Raw genomic sequence first — 18721 nt, forward strand, 5'->3', positions numbered from 1 at the left:
GATGTGAAAGCACAGCAAAGGCAGGTCAACCCAGGATTTTCGATGTGAAAGGGGCATGTGACACAAAAAGTCAACTGTCATGCTGGAGGTGAGCGTATGTGACCCTTTAGCAGGAGTGTACAGCACAATCTGCAGTAGTCAGAACTGTCAGCTGCATTTCACCCACTTTACTATGCTGAATCTGTGTAGCAGGTCGACCTGATAGACCTATATCTATATAACAGATATAAGTACATGTTTAAGTATATTTACTCTAAAGGCCACTCATTCACAAGTCTAAAGGGTTTGGAATGAGACAGCAATGAATTACCGAGTAAATATAATGGTGTAAGGTTCAGTAGAGCATGAGAATTAACAAGAACACAGACAGTGGATTTACTACAAAGATAAATGTCCATTGTGTCCTTTAATGTCCGCGCGTGCAGGAGTGTGTGCTTATTATGCTGTTAAAATAGTGTTGACACCAAGACAGACTATCTGTAAGGCACAGGTGTCAAACACAAGGCCCCAGAGCTAAACAGCAATGTGCCCAAATTGCACTTATTTATCTTAAATTATATTTTTCCCCCCATGGAAACTTTATTGAATGTAAACGTTTAGCTAATTTCCTTGTAGTTCTGTGGAAAAAACAGTTATATTATTTATAAGTTATTATGCTGTTATGTTACTGGTCCAGCACACTTGAGATCTAATTGGGCTGAATGTGACCCCTGAACTAAAATGAGTTTGACACCTCTGCTGTCATGCATTTAAACTGACTGACCATCTTAATAGACTATGACCAGTAAAGTTTAGCATTGAGGGATGGCACAAGGCTTCATTCAATCGCAGAAACCTTGCATAACATGGCATTTTGGCACATCGCTTGTATCTTTTTTTCCTTAACGGCAACTTCAATGTTTGTATTCCCCGTCTGCAAGTTATGATTAATGAGGGGCTATTTGCTGCATGTGGTTGGCTTGCAAAGATTCCTAAGGTTTACCTTAGAGATGTGAGATACCACTATTTTTCCTTTCGTTCTGATGCCAAGTAATATCAAGGCTAGTATCCGATACCAATATATTTTAGATGTCTACTTGTGTATATGAAAATTAACATTTGTAAATGTAATAATGAAAAATGTATTTTATACTTCTGTATAAGAATTAAACAAGCTGCCAAATATCAGATATCTCGTTAATCAGAGCAGTTAAAGACAATCTATCATCAAGTCAACTGAGAATCAGCGAAGCACATTTTAAAAAAAAATAATTCTAATAAAAATTAAAAATAAGAACAGTTGCTCTGACTTGGATAGAATTATTTTTGGACGAGACAGTAGTCTTCAGGTTAGAACTTGACAGAACTTGCACTCTGACAACAAATGTCACATTCTACATTCTACAATCCTTTCCCATTTATGTTTTTTGTTGAAAAACAACAGCATGTGTATATGCCTGTGATGGACACTGTGACATACATTCAGTGGCCACTTTATTAGGTGCAACTGTGCTTGTTAACACAAACAGCCTCAGAAAGGAGAAGAAAGGGGATTTAAGTGACTTTGAACGTGGTATAGTTGTTGGTGCCAGATGAGCTGGTCTGAGTATTTCAGAAACTGCTGATCTACTGGGATTTTCACGCACAACCATCTCTAGAGTTTACAGAGAATGGTCTGAAAAAGAGAAAATATCCAGTGAGCAGCCGTTGTGTGGATAAAAATGTGAGAAGTCAGAGGAGAATGGGCAGACTGGTTGGAGGTGATACTCGTTACAACCAAGGAATACATATTACCATCTCTGAACACACAACACATCCAACCTTGAAGAAGATGGGCTACAGCAGCTGAAGACCACACCGGGTGCCACTCCTGTCAACTAAGAACAGGAAATTGAGACTACAGTTCACACAGGCTAGACAAACCCCGGACAATAGAAGATTGGAAAATGTTGCCTGGCCTGACGAGTCTCGATTTCAGCTGCCACATTCGGATGACAGGGTGAGAATTTGGCATAAACAACACGATTGGTGTCGGGGATATTTTCTTGCCACACTTTGGGCCCTTAGTACAAACCGGGCATGGTTTAAATGCCACAGCCTACCTGAGTATTGCTGCTGACCATGTCTATCCCTTTATGACCACAGTGTACCATCTTCTGACGGCTACTTCCAGCAGGATAATGTACCATGTCACAAAGCTCATATCATCTCAAACTGGCTTCTTGAACATGAAAATGAGTTCACTGTACTAAAATGGCCTCCACAGTCACCAGATCTCAGTCCAATAGAGGAACCTTTGGGATGTGGTGGAACAGGAGATTCACATCATATATGTGCAGCCGACAAATCTGCAGCGATTGCGTGATCCTATCATGTCAATATGGACCAAATCTCTGAGGAATGTTTTCAACGCATTGTTGAAAGTATGCCATGAAGAATTAAGCCAGTTCTTAAGGCAATAGGGGGTCCAAGGTGTACCTAATAAAGTGGCCGGAGAGTGTATTTTCACAATACCTGGATATTGCCTGCCTCTGCGAAGGGCTTCCATCATAGAGGTCTGTCTCAGACTACAGGTTACAGATTTGGTGTTTAAGTATGAATATTTCTTGTCATAGCGGACTCGGTATCGATATTTTTGATGAGAAGATCGATTCTAAAAAAAAAAAAAAAAACACGTCTAGATCGGAAGTATCGATATTCTGGATCGACACGCACATCCCTAGTTAGCGTTACCAGAGACCTTTGGATATTTTCCCGTTTAGACAACATTTGCTGAACTAATGGTATACTTAAAACGCTATAAAACACTGCCTATTTGAAAATGTCCATAAATCTGGCACACATGACCCACCAAGGCTATGTCAATAAGATCCCGTTAGCTAAATGAACTGGGAGGCTAACTAGCGATGGCTGACGCGTCGGCCCCACATCACTGACTTCTAGCCCAAAGTCAACACGCACACTACTAACGTCTAACAGCTCCTTCAGCTGAACAAAAACACTAAAATGCACAACAACTTTAATTCAATAGTCAGAACAATGTATGTATTCACAAGCAGTGAGTACATCTTGAAGCTAACCGAGGCCCATCGTGGCCCGCTAAAAGGCTAACGAGATCCATTATCGGACGCAAGTCGCTTTGCTCAGGTTGTAAGAATTCATTATTCCCCGTGGAATTTTGAAATAAACGGCCCGTTTTCGCATCTCCTACAATGACATGTAAAGTTTAGAACTATGCCACCAAACCAGTTCTAAGAATCAATGCAGAACGTTGTACGCTTCGTTTATGTAACTATTGACCTAATGTCCCAGTTGTAGCCTAATAAGACAATTACCGATGCGGCGCAGTCAACCTCCCCAGTATCCATTATCGGACAAGTGATTACATTCCACCTCAACACGTACGTTGTTTTTTAATAGTGTGCATCATTGATTTTCACGATTAAAGTCATATCGGGCACTGGGGCAATGTGACGTTACAGATAAATAATTTATATAATGCTACAGTAGCTTGTAAACACGCTAACGCGTCGGTGATCATTTAACCGGACTGTAAAACAAATACTAAACGGATAGTTGCCAGTAGCTGTGAAGAATTGGTTCCAAATACTCAGATTAGACAAACAACGAAACGTATTTGTTAGTATGAAAGCGAATAAGTAAAATGTAGGTGTAGAGGTCTGGGGTTTGCAGGTGGGTTACAAGGAAACAAGCAGGTCAGACGGGGACGTGTCCGATGATTGACGCCTGCCCCTTAGCTGCCCGGTCTCTCCAGACAAAGACAACAGCTAGCCTGGTGAGCTTAGCACCGGGATAGCTAGCAGGCTATCCCGCGTTTGAAAAAAAAGTGGATCCAAATCACAACAGGATAGGCCGCGTTAACGTTCCCACTTACCCCGTTCGGAATCCCTGTCCAAGTAGTATCATGTACACTCCATATGTTCTGATAACCCCATAGAAACAATTAAGACAAGCTTCTAAAGTGGTGGATTGAACAGGCGGAGCAGTCAACGTGCTCCTAGTTCACTGGACCGCAGCCATCACACGATCATATCCCGGAGAAAACTGGAAAACAGCGTGATACATCCACATTATGGGGTCAGTTTTCGTAGACGGGTGAAAATGCAACTGATTCCAGACATTCCATGACTGGATCCGATATTCCCAGAGTATCAGATCGCAGTATTCCAGTTAACGGACACATAGACAGCAACAGACAGACAAACAGCACCGCGGGGCTAAATGGCTGTTGGGTACAATACAACCAAACCCTGGAACGCTGGATTTTTGGAGTCACTGGACCTGGAACCGGTTTTTACGGATTTGAGTGGACCTGGAGTCAACGGACTGAAGCTGTTACTGATGGTATTTGATGATATTTGGATTAAATTAATGAAAACTCAGAAGCATGCTTAACACTTTTTTGTGTACTACACAATTCTTTACAGCAATTCATACTTTTGATGTCTTTGGTAGGCCATGTATCTACTATGTAGAAAAATAATAAAAAAGAAAGAATAAACATGGAATGAGATGCTGTGTTCAAACACCATTTGACTGGTATTGTATATGAGGAAAACAAATTACGTCTTCCTGATAATGATATTTTTATCTAATGGCAACAAGTGAGCTAAAGACTTGAGGCTCCGGTCTGGGCAATCCACTGTGCATTTTCAATGTGCAATATCTGATCAATTCTCAACACTGGTATTGTGCAGTACTTGCTTATAGGAAATCTACCTCATTTACAGACAAACAAACGGACAGATTGCTGCAGCTAATGTCAATTACAAAAGCCAGAAAATAAATCACCTGCTACTTCACAGGAAGTAGTTCACTTTTTTAATCTCGCTGTACAACTTAGTATTGTTTTCCATTCCATTAAAAGGATGTCTTATAAATATTTTCTGGTGTGAGAATTTAACCTTATTCTTTTAACACCAACACTGATATGTTGAACTGATTTTAAAAATAAACACAACATTACAATTCATTGTCTAAAGTACATCACACAGGCACAATGAAATGGCTAAAAAGTTATTATATATATATATATATATATATATATATATATATATACACACATATATATATATATATATATATATAGGGCCAAGGTTCTGACTGAGACTGACAAACAAGTCCTGGCTAACCAAACAGACATAGTGGTGATAGATAACGAGCAGAAGAAGGTGGTGGTGATAGAGGTTGAAAGAACAGCTGGGACAGGTGTGTAAGGTTAAGGTGAGCGTGGTCTCCTGTAGCAGTGACCCCCAAACTGGGAGAGTAGCTCCAACAGATCCCAGGAACAACACCTGAAGCCTCAGTCCAGTTCTACAAACAGCTAAGATACTGCACAGAACCCTCAAACTCCCAGGCTGGATAGATTTTTGTCTTTTTTTGTTTTGCTTGTAACTCATTGAAAAATGAAACTTTAAATAATATATATATATTTTTTTAGCACAAATATAGAAACATAGTGCAAGGACATCGTACAATGAGTCAATACCACATCTAACCCACACATTTTGACAATAATGTACAATATGGTCACGGATATGTGTTTACTGAGTTGATATATTTTGTTGTAATCTCTACAAACTCTATAAACGTGTTTGGATATAAATGCAGAATGATAAATCATCATCAGGCAATAGCTGATAGACTGCTGCTAATGCAACATTTCCAACCGGCTCAGCTTCACTGGCAAAATCTGGTCAAGTGTTGTCAGTGAGTGTATCAGTCACTGTATCATCTACATCTAAGATTTTGTCCTTTTTTTGACTGTGTAGTATTAAACTACCAGATTCTACAGGTGTACTACAGGTCTAATACAGGTCATAAATCAGCCAGGACTGGCATGCTCAAGATTTCCACTTCAAGGGTACAGTTGAACCAACTCTCATCCCATAAATGATCATGGCTTAGAACAGGTCAACGTTTCCTAAAGGATCTTATGTCTGCCCAGCTGGGCCACCATTCCAAGTGATTTTCCACAGTTTAAATGGGGTATTGGCATTGAAGCATTCCACCACCTGCCTGTCCTAATTTTCTTCACCCCTGAGGACACATCAGGAACAAGTTGAACTTTGAGTAGTGGGAGGAGGAGGAGGAAAAAGCCAGTGCCAACTGAAAGAAAGAGAAAGGGACATAGAGTTGATTAGATATGATGAGGCTGAGAAGAGCAGAAGAAATCCCTCAAATAGTTGACAGAGATTGGCAGAAGATTTTAAATATGAACAAACTAAAGTAATTTATTTATGTGTCCAACTTTGTGAAAGATCACTAGCCACCATTGTCACCTGAGCTTCCTCTCTGGTTTGGATGACGCCTGTTCATAATTAAGCCCAGAGGGTAACCTGCTAACCTTTCTCTGTGATAGAGGACTTAGATCAATGCAACCTATAAAGACACTGTCATGATTTCCCTTCTGTCTGTATCATGTTTTGAGTTTCCTGTTTTATTTTGTAAAGTTTCTTTTTTCCTGTCTGTGGTGTTTCCTCTTGTGCTCATGATTGCGCATTGGTTTCTCCCGATGTGATTGCCCTGATTTGTCTCACCTGTGTCTTGCCATCCCTCAGCCCTGTGTGTATATATAGCCCTGCCTTCCCTTTGTTCCCTGTTACGTCATTTTAGTCCCCATCTTCATGGCTTTTTGGCTTCATGTCTTCATTCGTGTCTCCATGTTTTTGTTTCCCTGCCACGCCTCTTGTGCCATACTTTGATTTTTGATGATCCTGTCATGTTGGCAGCGCTTTTTGTTATGTCTATGTTTATTTTATTTTTTTATTTTTTTCAGATTAGTTTTGTGACACAGTACACAACCAGATAGGTATATCTCCAGCAACAGCATTGTAAAAATAAGTAATTGGCATAAAGTCAGGAGACATACAGGAAATTCCAAGTGCAAATACTTGAGTAGTGTCATAATACAAAAAGCATAAAAACAGAACTGTAGAACATACACATTGGTCAACCAAAGTCAAACATACATTAACATATACAAGTACAAAAAAAAATATAAATTAGTTTAAGAAAGTGATAACATTTCAATCCACTGCAGTTAAAAAATGATAAACTACAAATCATATAAAGACATAAAATAAAACAGTCACTCTGGGATAGTAGGGGATACCAAACCGTCCACATGTGCAAAAACAGGACCACAAGTTTTATCAAAGGAGAGGAGATAAGAAGGGGTCAGAAGGGGTCAAGTGGTGAAGCTGCTGGGAGATTTGGAAAATGGGAATTGTGTCTGTAGACACCTAAAGAATTGTGAATTTGGTAATGAAAATTTGTCACACAGTTGCTGGAACAATCCGAAGATATTTTCAATATACATGTCACTAAAAGGCGTAATTCCTAAATTTGACCAATTAGAAAATGCTCCATTAACCAGAGATGGATGAAAAATAGGGTTGGCCGATATAGGAGCTAAGAAAGAGGAGGTCTGAAGGCCAAAGTGGCGTCTAAATTGCTTCCAAATTCTTAAAGTGGATTTAACCAAAATATTTCTAGAGTAGGGTGACAAAGTGAAGCCAAGGGGACAATGAAAAGGCCGTCAGCGATGCAGGTTTAGGAGAAAGTGCTTCCATTTTTAGCCATGTTGGACAGCTGTGCGACTTCTCATATTGAATCAAAAACTGAAATATTCTCAGATTTGCAGCCCAGTAAAAAAATCTGAAATTAGGTAGAGCCAGACCGCCAAGTGACCTTGGTCTCTTTAATAGCTCCCTCCGTAATCGGGGAACTTACTTATTCCAAATCAATTCAGAGATCAAACTATCCAATTTACTAAAAAAGGACTGAGGAAGAAAAACAGGAATACACTGAAAAAGATATGATAGCTTGGGGAGGATATTGATCTTAACAGTATTTACTTGAGCTGTAAGCGACAAGGGCAGTAGCGACCACGGTCAAAAATCTCGTAATCCCGTATTTTAACTGGGAAGGGAGAAAAATGGGAAGTCCTACAGAGAGTTATGCGCTGCATCATTTAAAGGAAAAATCTCACTCATGTCCAAATTAAGTTTATACCCCCAAATATAACCAAATGATGTGAGAATATCCAGGGCCACTGGAACCGAAGCTGAAAGATTGGAGACGTGCAACAAGTCATCCGCATAAAGGGAGACTCTATGTTCAACTCCATTTCTGAATATACCAGTTTTAGAGGTATCCAACCTTAGGGCAATGGCAAGAGGCTCAATAACAATAGCGAATAAAAGTGGGTTCAATGGACAGCCTTGATGGGTGGAGTGATGTAAGGGAAAGTACTCTGGGAGAACATAATTGGTCTGAACTAATGCCATTGGAGAAGAATAAAGAAGTTTAACCCATGTAATAAATATCTGCCCAAAGCCAAATTTGTCCAGTGTATAAAAAAAGATAATTCCACTCCACTCGGTCAAACGCCTTCTCAGCATCCAATGAGATCAAAACCTCTGATACAGACCGAGTGGAGGGATTATATGTTACATTGAAAGTGTCTGAGGTTAAAAAAATAGAATCTATTTCGTATGAACCCAGTTTGATCAGGGGAAATAATAGAAGATAGTACAGTCTCCAACCCCATGGCTAATAATTTGGACAAGATCTTTAAATCAACAGATAAAAGGCTTATAGGACTGTAACTAGAATGAAGAAGTGGATCTTTACATTTCTTCAAAATTAGATTAAGTGTTGGAGGTAATTCAGAGGACGCAAAAGATTCCTTATACATGTCAATCAAAAGTGGTGATAATTTATCAAAAAATGTCTTATAAAATTCAATTGGAAATCCATCACACCCTGGACACTTGTCCCCATACTCATAGCTACAATGTTTAGTTTTAAGTAAAAGGTCCACAGTTTGATCAGTAGACGGTACATTAAATTCTTCTTGCAGGGAAAGTCGCTCCTTGTATGGAGATGGAGAGGAGGCATAAATATTATCAAGCTGAAGAATGCGTTGGCTAAGTTCCTGTAATCTTTTTTTCTCCTCTTTTTAGCTTCAAAGCTACTATATGAAATAATCTCACCACGTATATAAGCCTTCAAAGTTTCCCAAAGAAGAGAAGCTGAAACCTCTGTGGTCCTGTTTGCAGAAAGGAAATATTCTATTTGGTTGAAGACAAACTCAACAAAATTCTTGTTTGACCATAGGCGCACATTAAGATGCCAGGGGGGTTGTGAGTTATCAGGATCCTTGACGCGCAACTAGAAAAAAAAGGAACAAGTCTTTCCTGATGGATCAAGAAGGATCAGATATTGAAAATTCCTCCATGAAAAAAAAGGATCATTTTGGAATATTTTGAAGGAACAGCAGCTCTAAAGAAGACACTGAAGAAGATGCATGCTAAAGTCTCAATATATCGAAATCACCCTGACACAGTCCGTTGTACTACAAAATATCCCCCAGGTTTCCGATACTAAATTAAAGCGATATATAAACAACAGTGTAATAACGCGAACACATGTGCAGACAGTGCTTCTTGTGGAGCACAATTGTTCCTGCTCAAATGACCAGTTTGTCAGTAGGCTACAATCCTGACAGATACAGCTGATCAAAGGCTGTTATCTATTAATAACTATTTTCATGTGTATTCTAAACTACTGATGGAAAGAAGACAAAAGCCAGACACACATAATAATATTAATATGCCATAGCAATATGCAATAATAATAATAACAATAAACTGGCTTTGCTATGATATCAATAAAAAATATCCAAAATAAGCTTAATTTTTTATCATTTTTTTATATACATTTTTATGCACAGATGTCTGTACCTGTAGAGTTCTTATTGAACAGTCAAGCATGTATATGTAGGTGCATTTCAGCTTTTAACATCTCTCCATCAGTGGGCACCTAAAGGGGATCATCATCGCTGTGAAACTGAATACAAGCTACACCTTCAAGTCCTTTGAAAGACAATCCTGTTAAGAGTGCGCGACCTGCCTTACTGCAACGTTTTCTGCCTCAACTTAAATGGAGCTGAATAATAAAAGAGAATAGTTTGTCAGCGACCTTGTCTGTTGTCATTATTTCTGTGCTGCGTCTGGGCTGCAGTCTCCATGTGGTAGAAACCCTGCATTCCAAAGTGACGGTGTTTTCGATATTACATTCTAAATGCAAATAAAAACCTTAAATTCCAGTGTGTTCTGTCAGCACAACTGTCATATCAGTGACAAGCTGGTCCTAGCTCTACTCAGAAGAACTGATGAGCGATCATAGTGTGGTTGATGTTTGTCTGGTGCATGTCTATGAGATGATCACATAAATTCAAATGACAAAATTGAGAAGACAGAACACTTCCATGTTTTTGAAACATAGAACTCAATTGCTCTGTAAATATGTGGTGTGTGAGCATGCCTTCTCAACAAGAAGATAACATCAGCAATTATTAATAGGAACCTTACCTGTCTTCAGTGAGACAAAGGAGGGTACATCTCCATGGTGACAATCTGCAAGTCCTGCAAACATACTACTACCACTTTCCGGCTGGGTTGGACAGTTGTAAATGAGTGACTGTGTGGTTTTTATCAGAGCTGCAACATGCACAGGTCATATCAGCCTTTTAAATCGGTCACTAACCGTTACCTGCAGCAGCGATGGGACCAGAATAACTACGAAAACCACCGTAGAAAGGTAAAAGGATGGAGGGACTGGTGAATGAGGCACTGCTGGTCATTTGTATGTGTTGGCGTTTGGTTGCTAAAGGATAGAAGTCTATTAGGGTAGCGGTCTCAGTCAAAAATGGTTGTTCTGGAAGACTGATGAATAAATGGAATAAATGCCTAAAGATAAAGCTTTAGTGTAGCTACAATTGATAGGGAAGGGTTAATAACGTGCAGGGAAGGAAGGAGCAGTGTACGATTAATGGACTGTGATAATTTGGTTTCAGATAGATTAGTGGAGGGACAGCAGTGACCTGTGGATTTTGAAATTGTAGGGTTAAATGAATGTTATGTTAGTTAGTCGAAATATAAAAGTTGAGATTATGATGTGTCAGTGGTTTCAGGTGAATAACTGATCAAGACATGTACGGGATGATCCCAAATGGAAGGATTACATATACAAGTACAGTATATATATATTAACCAAACATTTCTCCTACCAAAGTCTGCAAAATTACAAAAATATGGTGTTTTTTGTTTCATATAAAACACTGCTGTTAGTTTCTCATAGTGTGTTATAAATGTATAAATCAAATACAGAAAAGGAAAGTATATATTGTATAGTTGTTGTAACTTGTTTATGCGCAGAATTGAACAGTCACTTCACAAAGAACAAAAAGGTACCAAATAGTTAACCTTTAGCACACATTAGCACATTAGCCATCTGATGTTTAATTTTAATTAACACCAAGCTAATGTTAAATTAAATGGTGAAAGAAAAAAATCTACTGTATATTAGTCACTACACCTTCATGAGATTGATTAGTTGTAATATTGTAACCTCAATACTGGTAAATGGTCTTATTTTTATATAGTGCTTTTCTACCTATTGGTACTCAAAGCACTTTACAGTCACAGACACATCTACCCATTCACTCACACAAGCACACACACACATTCTCACGCCAGTACAATGCACTGGGAGCAATTGGGGGTTCAGTGTCTTGCTCAAGGACACTTTGACACATTCTGGGGACACTCTCTGGTTTATGGAGAACTCACTATACCTACTGAGCCACAGACACGCCAGGAAGTCTGGATATCTTAAGCTACCTGTAAATTTGGCAGGATTGAGTATCGGGAGGTTCAAGTAACAACAACATAAAGCTTGAATTGCAGTGTTACATAATTCATTCAATTACCAGACACCTCAGGGGAAATTGTGATAATAATCCGCGCATCAGTCATATCTTTTCACATACCAAGGCAAAAATAACAAACCAAAGCATACTATACAACTCTTCTCAAAGTGCACACTAATCCTTTTTTAACTCATATAATAAACAACAAATAAAACACACTCCATGCAGAGAAAATGTATTGAGTATTTGTAAAGATATATTTCTACCAACTTGCCACAAATTGACAATCAATAATTGTTACTGTTAGTCCTAGCATCTAGGAAACTAGGACAGTAATGGAAATAACTTTATGATTTTCTGATGTCAATGTACACTTATACATATAAAATCAGACAAACATATGCACAATGTTTATATGGTTTGATGAAAACTTGAAATATCCCTTATATTTGAGGCACATTACATTGTCCACACACACTCAGACATAAATACAGGGGCACTAACCACAGGTGAGGAAAACACAGACCATTGACTCACCATGGTTACAGGTAACCTCTGCCTTGCCAGTTGTGGACAACAAGGGTATCAAGACCCCAGCTCATGTCCAGCTCAAGCTGAAAAAACTTCAGGTCAGTGGACACACACACACACACACACACACACACACACACACACACACACACACACACACACACACACACACACACACACACACAGTTTTACACTGTTTAAATCAGTTGCTTTGAAATGATAATTTCAACTGATCCACTGGGTGACCTAATGGGTTTAAACTAGTTCAATGTCAGTCAGTCAAGTCAATAAGGTTAAAGACTTTCAGTGTTTCAGTGTTTCATGCTGCCCTTTAGTTGTAGATTCAGTGACCTGAAATGACCCCTGTCTGTGTTTGGCCCTTGACGTCTGTGGTTCAGCTGCAAGACGAGCGGCTGTTTGTCATTGATAGAGACAATCGCCTCCTAGCTTCCAAACTGGCCGACATCGTTTGCTCTGCAGGCCTGGTTGACCACAGGAACCAGTACCACCTGAGGAGGTAATATGTTTTGTTGTTAATGAGTAACATACCAACACAAATTATCTGCAGATGTGTCATGCCACATCTGCCTTACTATGTCATGTCGCATCCTCTCACTTCCTCCTCTCAGTAAGTGATAAAGTCACATGGTCATGAACTGTCCTGTTATGTCACATTATTGCATTTTAAGATTTATTATGTCGTTTCCCACTATGCCATGTGCATTCTGACGTGCCAGAGCATCTCTTCTTCACATAATGCCATGTTCTGCCATGTATAGTGAATGCACACATCATTTCTTCTCATTTTTCATTTTATATCATCACATTAATCAATTTCCTGTCCCATAATGTCCTTGGATGTAGACTGTTCGTGTTCTCATAGTAACTTAACAACTGAGGCAGCAGAATTACAGAATTACACTATACCCAAGTACTGTGATTTCTTCTGTCTTTCCAGCAAAACAATGCCTTTCATCGTTTCAGCTCTCACACACAGTGCATAACATCTGTGCGGGTAAAATCCACGAGAACAATGTTTCACTAAGGCTTATCCATTAATAGCAGAATTGCTAAGTTGGCAATGGCAGGTAGCAGAGCTAGCAAAGTAACTTTGAATAATTGATGTGACCAGCTCTGCACTGTTCTGGAGTTGAATTATTGATTCTGATGTGGCTGTGTCATGGTGACGACAGTTTCTGCTGTTTATCTGCCCTTAGACTAGTCTTTTCATATCTACAATCAGCTGAGGTTTTTGGTTATTCTGTGACAGACTCCTGATTAGTAAAATGTAAAATAATGTGTCCTATACAGTGAACACTCAAAGTTGTGGGTCAGTGCAGTTGCCTTGTGCTTTTCATGCAATGTATGTATACACATTTGTGGACAGTTGATTGAAGTCCATTTTGTATTTGATTATCAGAATACATTCAGTTCTTCAGGTCATTTGGAGACATCATCAGGAGATCCATAGCAATATTTTCAGGGGAACTGTCTTATTTAAAGGCTGTACATAATTAAAATGTATTTATAGTATAAGCCGGGCCGGCTTCCAACTCACTAATATTTTGTGCTGGAAAGTTGGTCTTGGGTCACTCTGTTGGAATCTGTAGATTCTGATATGACAATTAGACGTACAGTATATGGGGAAAGGAAATAATGAAAAGACAGAATTGGATGATTTGCAACAATGGTCAGCTGTGTATTAATCTTTTTCTTTTATGTTCTCGTCCTCTGTGTCTTCTTTAGTCTGAACGCAAACAAGAGGAAGCAGGAGCTTCAGTCAATCAGCCATCAGAATCAGGCCATCTACCAGCGAATCACATCTCGCCAATCGGAGTACCGTCGGCAGCTGTGGCTGGATGACTGGGAGAAGACAGAACATCGGCTGAATGACATTTCTCGATATCCCACAGGGATAGCTGACAGACAGGTGAGTCCGATTTAGATATCTACAGTATATATATATATATATGTACGAATAACAAGTAACACTTGCAGCAGTTGATTTAACGGAGATGAGTGATGTCTGCTGGACCAGTAGGCTTGTGTTCATGCGATAGTGTCCATCGTACTGTTATTTTGGAATGAGCCCTGGAGCAGAAGATGAATGATCTGACTGCTGTCTGTGTGTCTGCAGAGAATGAGGAGGAAGGTGAAGTTTGCCACTGTGGCAGGGAGTGAGCAGTCTGCAAGGTACTGCAACTCCAACACTAACAGGAAAAACAGAGAATCCTGCAACACTAACATCCAGGAGCCACCAATGATGTCCTCAAATAGACAATTTCATCTCATCTCATCTTCCGTACCGCCTAATCCTCACTAGGGTCGCTGGAGCCTATCCCAGCTGGCATCGGGCAAAGGCGGGGTACACCCTGGTTCTGTTGCATGAAGGTTCTTTTTCAACTACAGCTGTGTGGATATCCATTTGTCATTGAGGAACATGACTTTTATAGTCCAGTTCAGTTTGTAGTCTCTGAAGTTTTTATTAGATAAGCAAACTGGTAATGATCCAACCATAATGACTGTTCAAACTGTGTGCACCTGCAATGTTTTCATGTGATATGCACAAGCTACCGTGCATATCTTTATAGCAAGAGCATCAAGATGTTGTACAAACCTAAGTAAGAATATGTGTTTGATGTAAAACAACTACAGTGTTATATGGGATCTCTGTATTTTTGCTTCTGGTTGACAAAAGTATAATCAGTACAACTGCCTATTGTATTCATTAGTACATGACAAAATGAACAACTATTGTGTTCTGGAGTAGGGTATATAATAAAGGTTTCTTACATGTGGCATGTAGAGAGTTCCCCAAACTCTTACGTAGTCCGCAACCTTCCAAAACAGATCTACCAACACCAATAGACCGCACAAGTCCACACATCTCAAGATCTACACAGGCATTGATCTGGTAAGCAGATGAGTGTGTACCCTGGGCCCCTTTTCATGAGGGCCCAGCCAGGAATGGTTGATCAGTCTAGGGTTGAATTATCCAAAGAGTTTCACTAACAGACTTCATGGGTGGAAATCAGGCAATCAACAGAAAAGAGACATTTTACCCTACTAAAGCGTGCTCCATGACTTGAAGTATTTAATATTTGTAACCAGATTTCTTTTTTTTTTTGGAGATGATGTTTTGTGCCCCTTTTCATGTGATTTAGTTCAAGAAACTCCTGGATTACTGACATAAAAGGTGACTACTACTCATATGCACTCTTACAATGTCTACATGTGACAGTAATCATTAAAAGACCTTGACAACTTAAAAAAAAAATGCTGTCATAAATATACTTATTTTAAGCGTAATGTACTTGTGAAGTCTGTTAAAAGCAATAAAGTGTACACTGGCTCAACATTTTATTTGATAAATTAAAATTTGCTGAACAGGATATTTAATTTTATGTCAAGAGAACAATATACAGTACAAACAGAACCAAATTGTTAGCAGGTCCTACACTTTATGGTTTTGTCCGCTGGAGGGCAGTATATGTACATTCCTGCAGAGAGATGAGAAATAACTTCTAAGAAGATCAGAAATGGTTGGATTGTGTTTATAAATAAGAACAGCTGGTTTCCTTTAGCAAAATGTCATTGAAGACAAAGGCAAAGAAAATATGTTATATTAATAACAAGTAATGTTGTTTTAAATTACAAGGATAATTAATAATTACTAAATTCCAATATGGAAATACATCTCATTGGACGGTTTTAATTTACACTAGTTATTAAAACTGACAATTCACTGTTAGACTTAGACTTAGACAGACCTTAATGATCCACGTGGGAAATTACTTTGTCACTGTAACTTCATTGCACATAAAAGTAAACAACACAGAAAACACAAGAAAGATAAAACAAATGAGATCAAATTAAATAAAAAATACAAATAAACAATGTAATAAAAAAAGGCCTGTTTATTTGTAGGCCTTTGTATTATTATTATTATTTTAAATTACATTAACATTGCGTATAATAAAAGCATAATTTTCATGGCAAAAAAATCATAGGGGTCTGGTTTATACATACACACCGATCACCCACAACATTAAAACCATTAACAGGAGATATAAATGATATTGACCATTCTGTGATAATGTTTTGCTGGGGAACTTTTGGACCTGGCATTCATTTGTGTATATGTTACTTAAACATGTACTTCCCACCTAGTCCAGGATGCAGCCTGACACACATACACACACAAAAACAGTTTAGGAACAACTGAAAAAAACATGAAGAACAGCATAAGGTGTTGACCTGGCCTCCAAATTCACTAGATCCCAAACTGATCACGTATCTGTGGGATGATCCACAGAGGCCCCTCCCCTCAACACATAGGACCTAAAGGCCCCCACTAACATCACTGTGTTGCCAGACAACAACAAAGTAATTTAGTAATAGTCACTTCTACCACTACAGCAGGGAAATGCAGTTTACCTTGATGAGGTGAGTAAAAAGCCAGGACACCTAGTAGTTGTGATATTTGTGAGACAGGGAAGAATGCTGCCTAAAGTGTAGCTCACATTCTCCAACCGCATTGTTTTACTAGATTGGAGTGAAGTTCCAGCTTCCAGGTCTGGTGTCTCACTGAGCCACCTGGAAAGCACCTTTTATGTGTGGACGACCACTTCTGGATTGTCCTTTTGTGTAGCTTGATAGTTGTGAGGCAGATATAGTAGAAAGAGGATGCCATGCAGCATAGTTTCCAAATCGAAATATTACTAAAAGCAATAATATCATCATAAACCAATTAATCAAGAGTAGGGCCTGGTGAATTACAAAAGTAAATATATGTGCAGTGGAAAAGTCCTTTAACACCATCCGTCTGTCCTCATGGCAAGCTTGACTGGAAAACTCTTAAGGCCAGGACAGCAGGCCATCTGGGAACAGTTAACTAGCGTTTGGAACTGTAAACTAGGACTGCTCCCCAGGCACCAGACCAAATGGTAAAATATCAAATAATATTCAGTGAGTTTCCTTCTTTTCAAAACAAAAAAGGGGTGACATATAAAATACTGTGGTTCTTTCAGCAATATACACTGCTCAGACATAACTTTATGTCAACCTTCCTAACACTGTGTTGGTCCCCATTTTGCTGGCAAAGCAGCCCTGACCCGCCGAGACATAGACTTCATAGACCACTAGACCCCTGAAGGTGTGTTGTGGTGTCTGGCACCAAGCTGTTAACAGCAAATCCTTTAAGTCCTGTAAATTGTGAGATGTGGCCTGCATAGATCAGACTTGTCTGTGTAGCACATCCCACAGATGCTCGATTGAGATCTGGGGAGTTTGGAAGCCAAGACATCACCTCAAACCCGTTGTTGTGCTCCTCTTTGCTTTGTGGCAGGGTACATAATCCAGCTGAAATATCATCCATTCATTACTGTGAAAGGTTGTACATACTCTGTGACGTTGCTTAGGTAGGTGTTATGTCAAAGCAACATATACATGGATGACAGGACCCAAGGTTTCCCAACAGAACATTGCCCAAAGCATCACACTGACTCCTTCCTCCTTGAACCACCTCTGATAGATATAGTAGATGACCACTGCAGACCAGGAATACTCCACTGGGGCTGCAGTTTTGGAGATGCTCTGACCCAGCCATATAGCCATTCCAAGTTGGCCCTTGTCAAACTTGTTCAAATCCCTTCGCTTCCCATTTTCCAGATTCTAACCCATCAACTTTGAGGATAAAATGTTAACTTGCCTCTTATATTCTGTCTACCAACAGGTGCCATGATGTGATCAGTGTTCACTTCACCTGTCAGTGGTCATAATGTTATGCCTGAACTGTGTTTGCACCTGTTCACTTGTCTAATGGGTCTATACTTTATTTTAATCACTTAAGTCATTACAGAATATTGCAGTCAGGGTATTGTTAACCATGTTTGTAAGGAAGGGATCTGGACGTTTGGGTTGAGTCATGTAAACTGAAAAGCTTGATTAGCTGGGTTAAAATGAAAGAATCATATTATTCATTTCTGTCAGAAACAGAGGAAAGCTGATCCAAGTTTAGACTGCCAATGAGAATGAATGTGGAATCAGTGAGACTGTAATAGACATCAGAAAGAAGAGAGAAGACTTTGTCCATGGCAGACAGCAGTAAAGAGAGGATCCTTGAAAATATTCACTTTAACAACAAACAGCGTGTCTTTCTCTGAGAATACTAGCATAGACAAAGACAAAAACAGACAGCGGCTAGTGCTGTGCTAACCAAAAGCATATAACTCACGAATGTTAACATGATGTACCGGCTTAAAAGTTCCAAAGTCAACAAAACAAATGGAAAATATATTATTAGTTTGATACTTTTACTTCTTGGTTTGAATTTAGCTTCTGCAGCTGCAGTGTAGCCCCCACTGCAATTACGCAGAAACAGCATGTTCCCTACCAAAGCAAAAATGAATCAGGACAAAGCTGATAAATGTCACATAGAAGAAAACAAACATACCATGAAAGCATTATGAG

At 39.2% G+C, this 18721-nt stretch overlaps 2 protein-coding genes across 3 annotated transcripts in view; one reads left to right on the forward strand and one right to left on the reverse strand.

Annotated features, from left to right (window-relative positions):
- Window positions 1-4242, reverse strand: part of LOC125014676 (zinc finger protein 609-like) — a 29447-nt gene extending 25205 nt beyond the window's left edge. For both annotated transcript variants that reach the window (XM_047595937.1, XM_047595938.1), the window contains exon 1: window positions 3875-4242. The gene's annotated coding sequence lies outside the window, so the exon portion shown is untranslated. The remainder of the gene's footprint in view (window positions 1-3874) is intronic.
- Window positions 4243-10461: 6219 nt separating this feature from the next.
- si:ch211-284k5.2 lies at window positions 10462-15528 on the forward strand. Its single transcript, XM_047596926.1, has 5 exons — window positions 10462-10608; window positions 12268-12348; window positions 12649-12767; window positions 13997-14180; window positions 14388-15528. Exons 1-5 carry the CDS (start codon window positions 10516-10518, stop codon window positions 14571-14573), a joined length of 663 nt encoding a protein of 220 aa, XP_047452882.1. The 5' UTR covers window positions 10462-10515; the 3' UTR covers window positions 14574-15528.
- Window positions 15529-18721: the final 3193 nt, after the last annotated feature.

Source organism: Mugil cephalus, chromosome 10 (genome assembly GCF_022458985.1).
Source record: "Mugil cephalus isolate CIBA_MC_2020 chromosome 10, CIBA_Mcephalus_1.1, whole genome shotgun sequence".
NCBI classification, from domain to species: domain Eukaryota; kingdom Metazoa; phylum Chordata; class Actinopteri; order Mugiliformes; family Mugilidae; genus Mugil; species Mugil cephalus.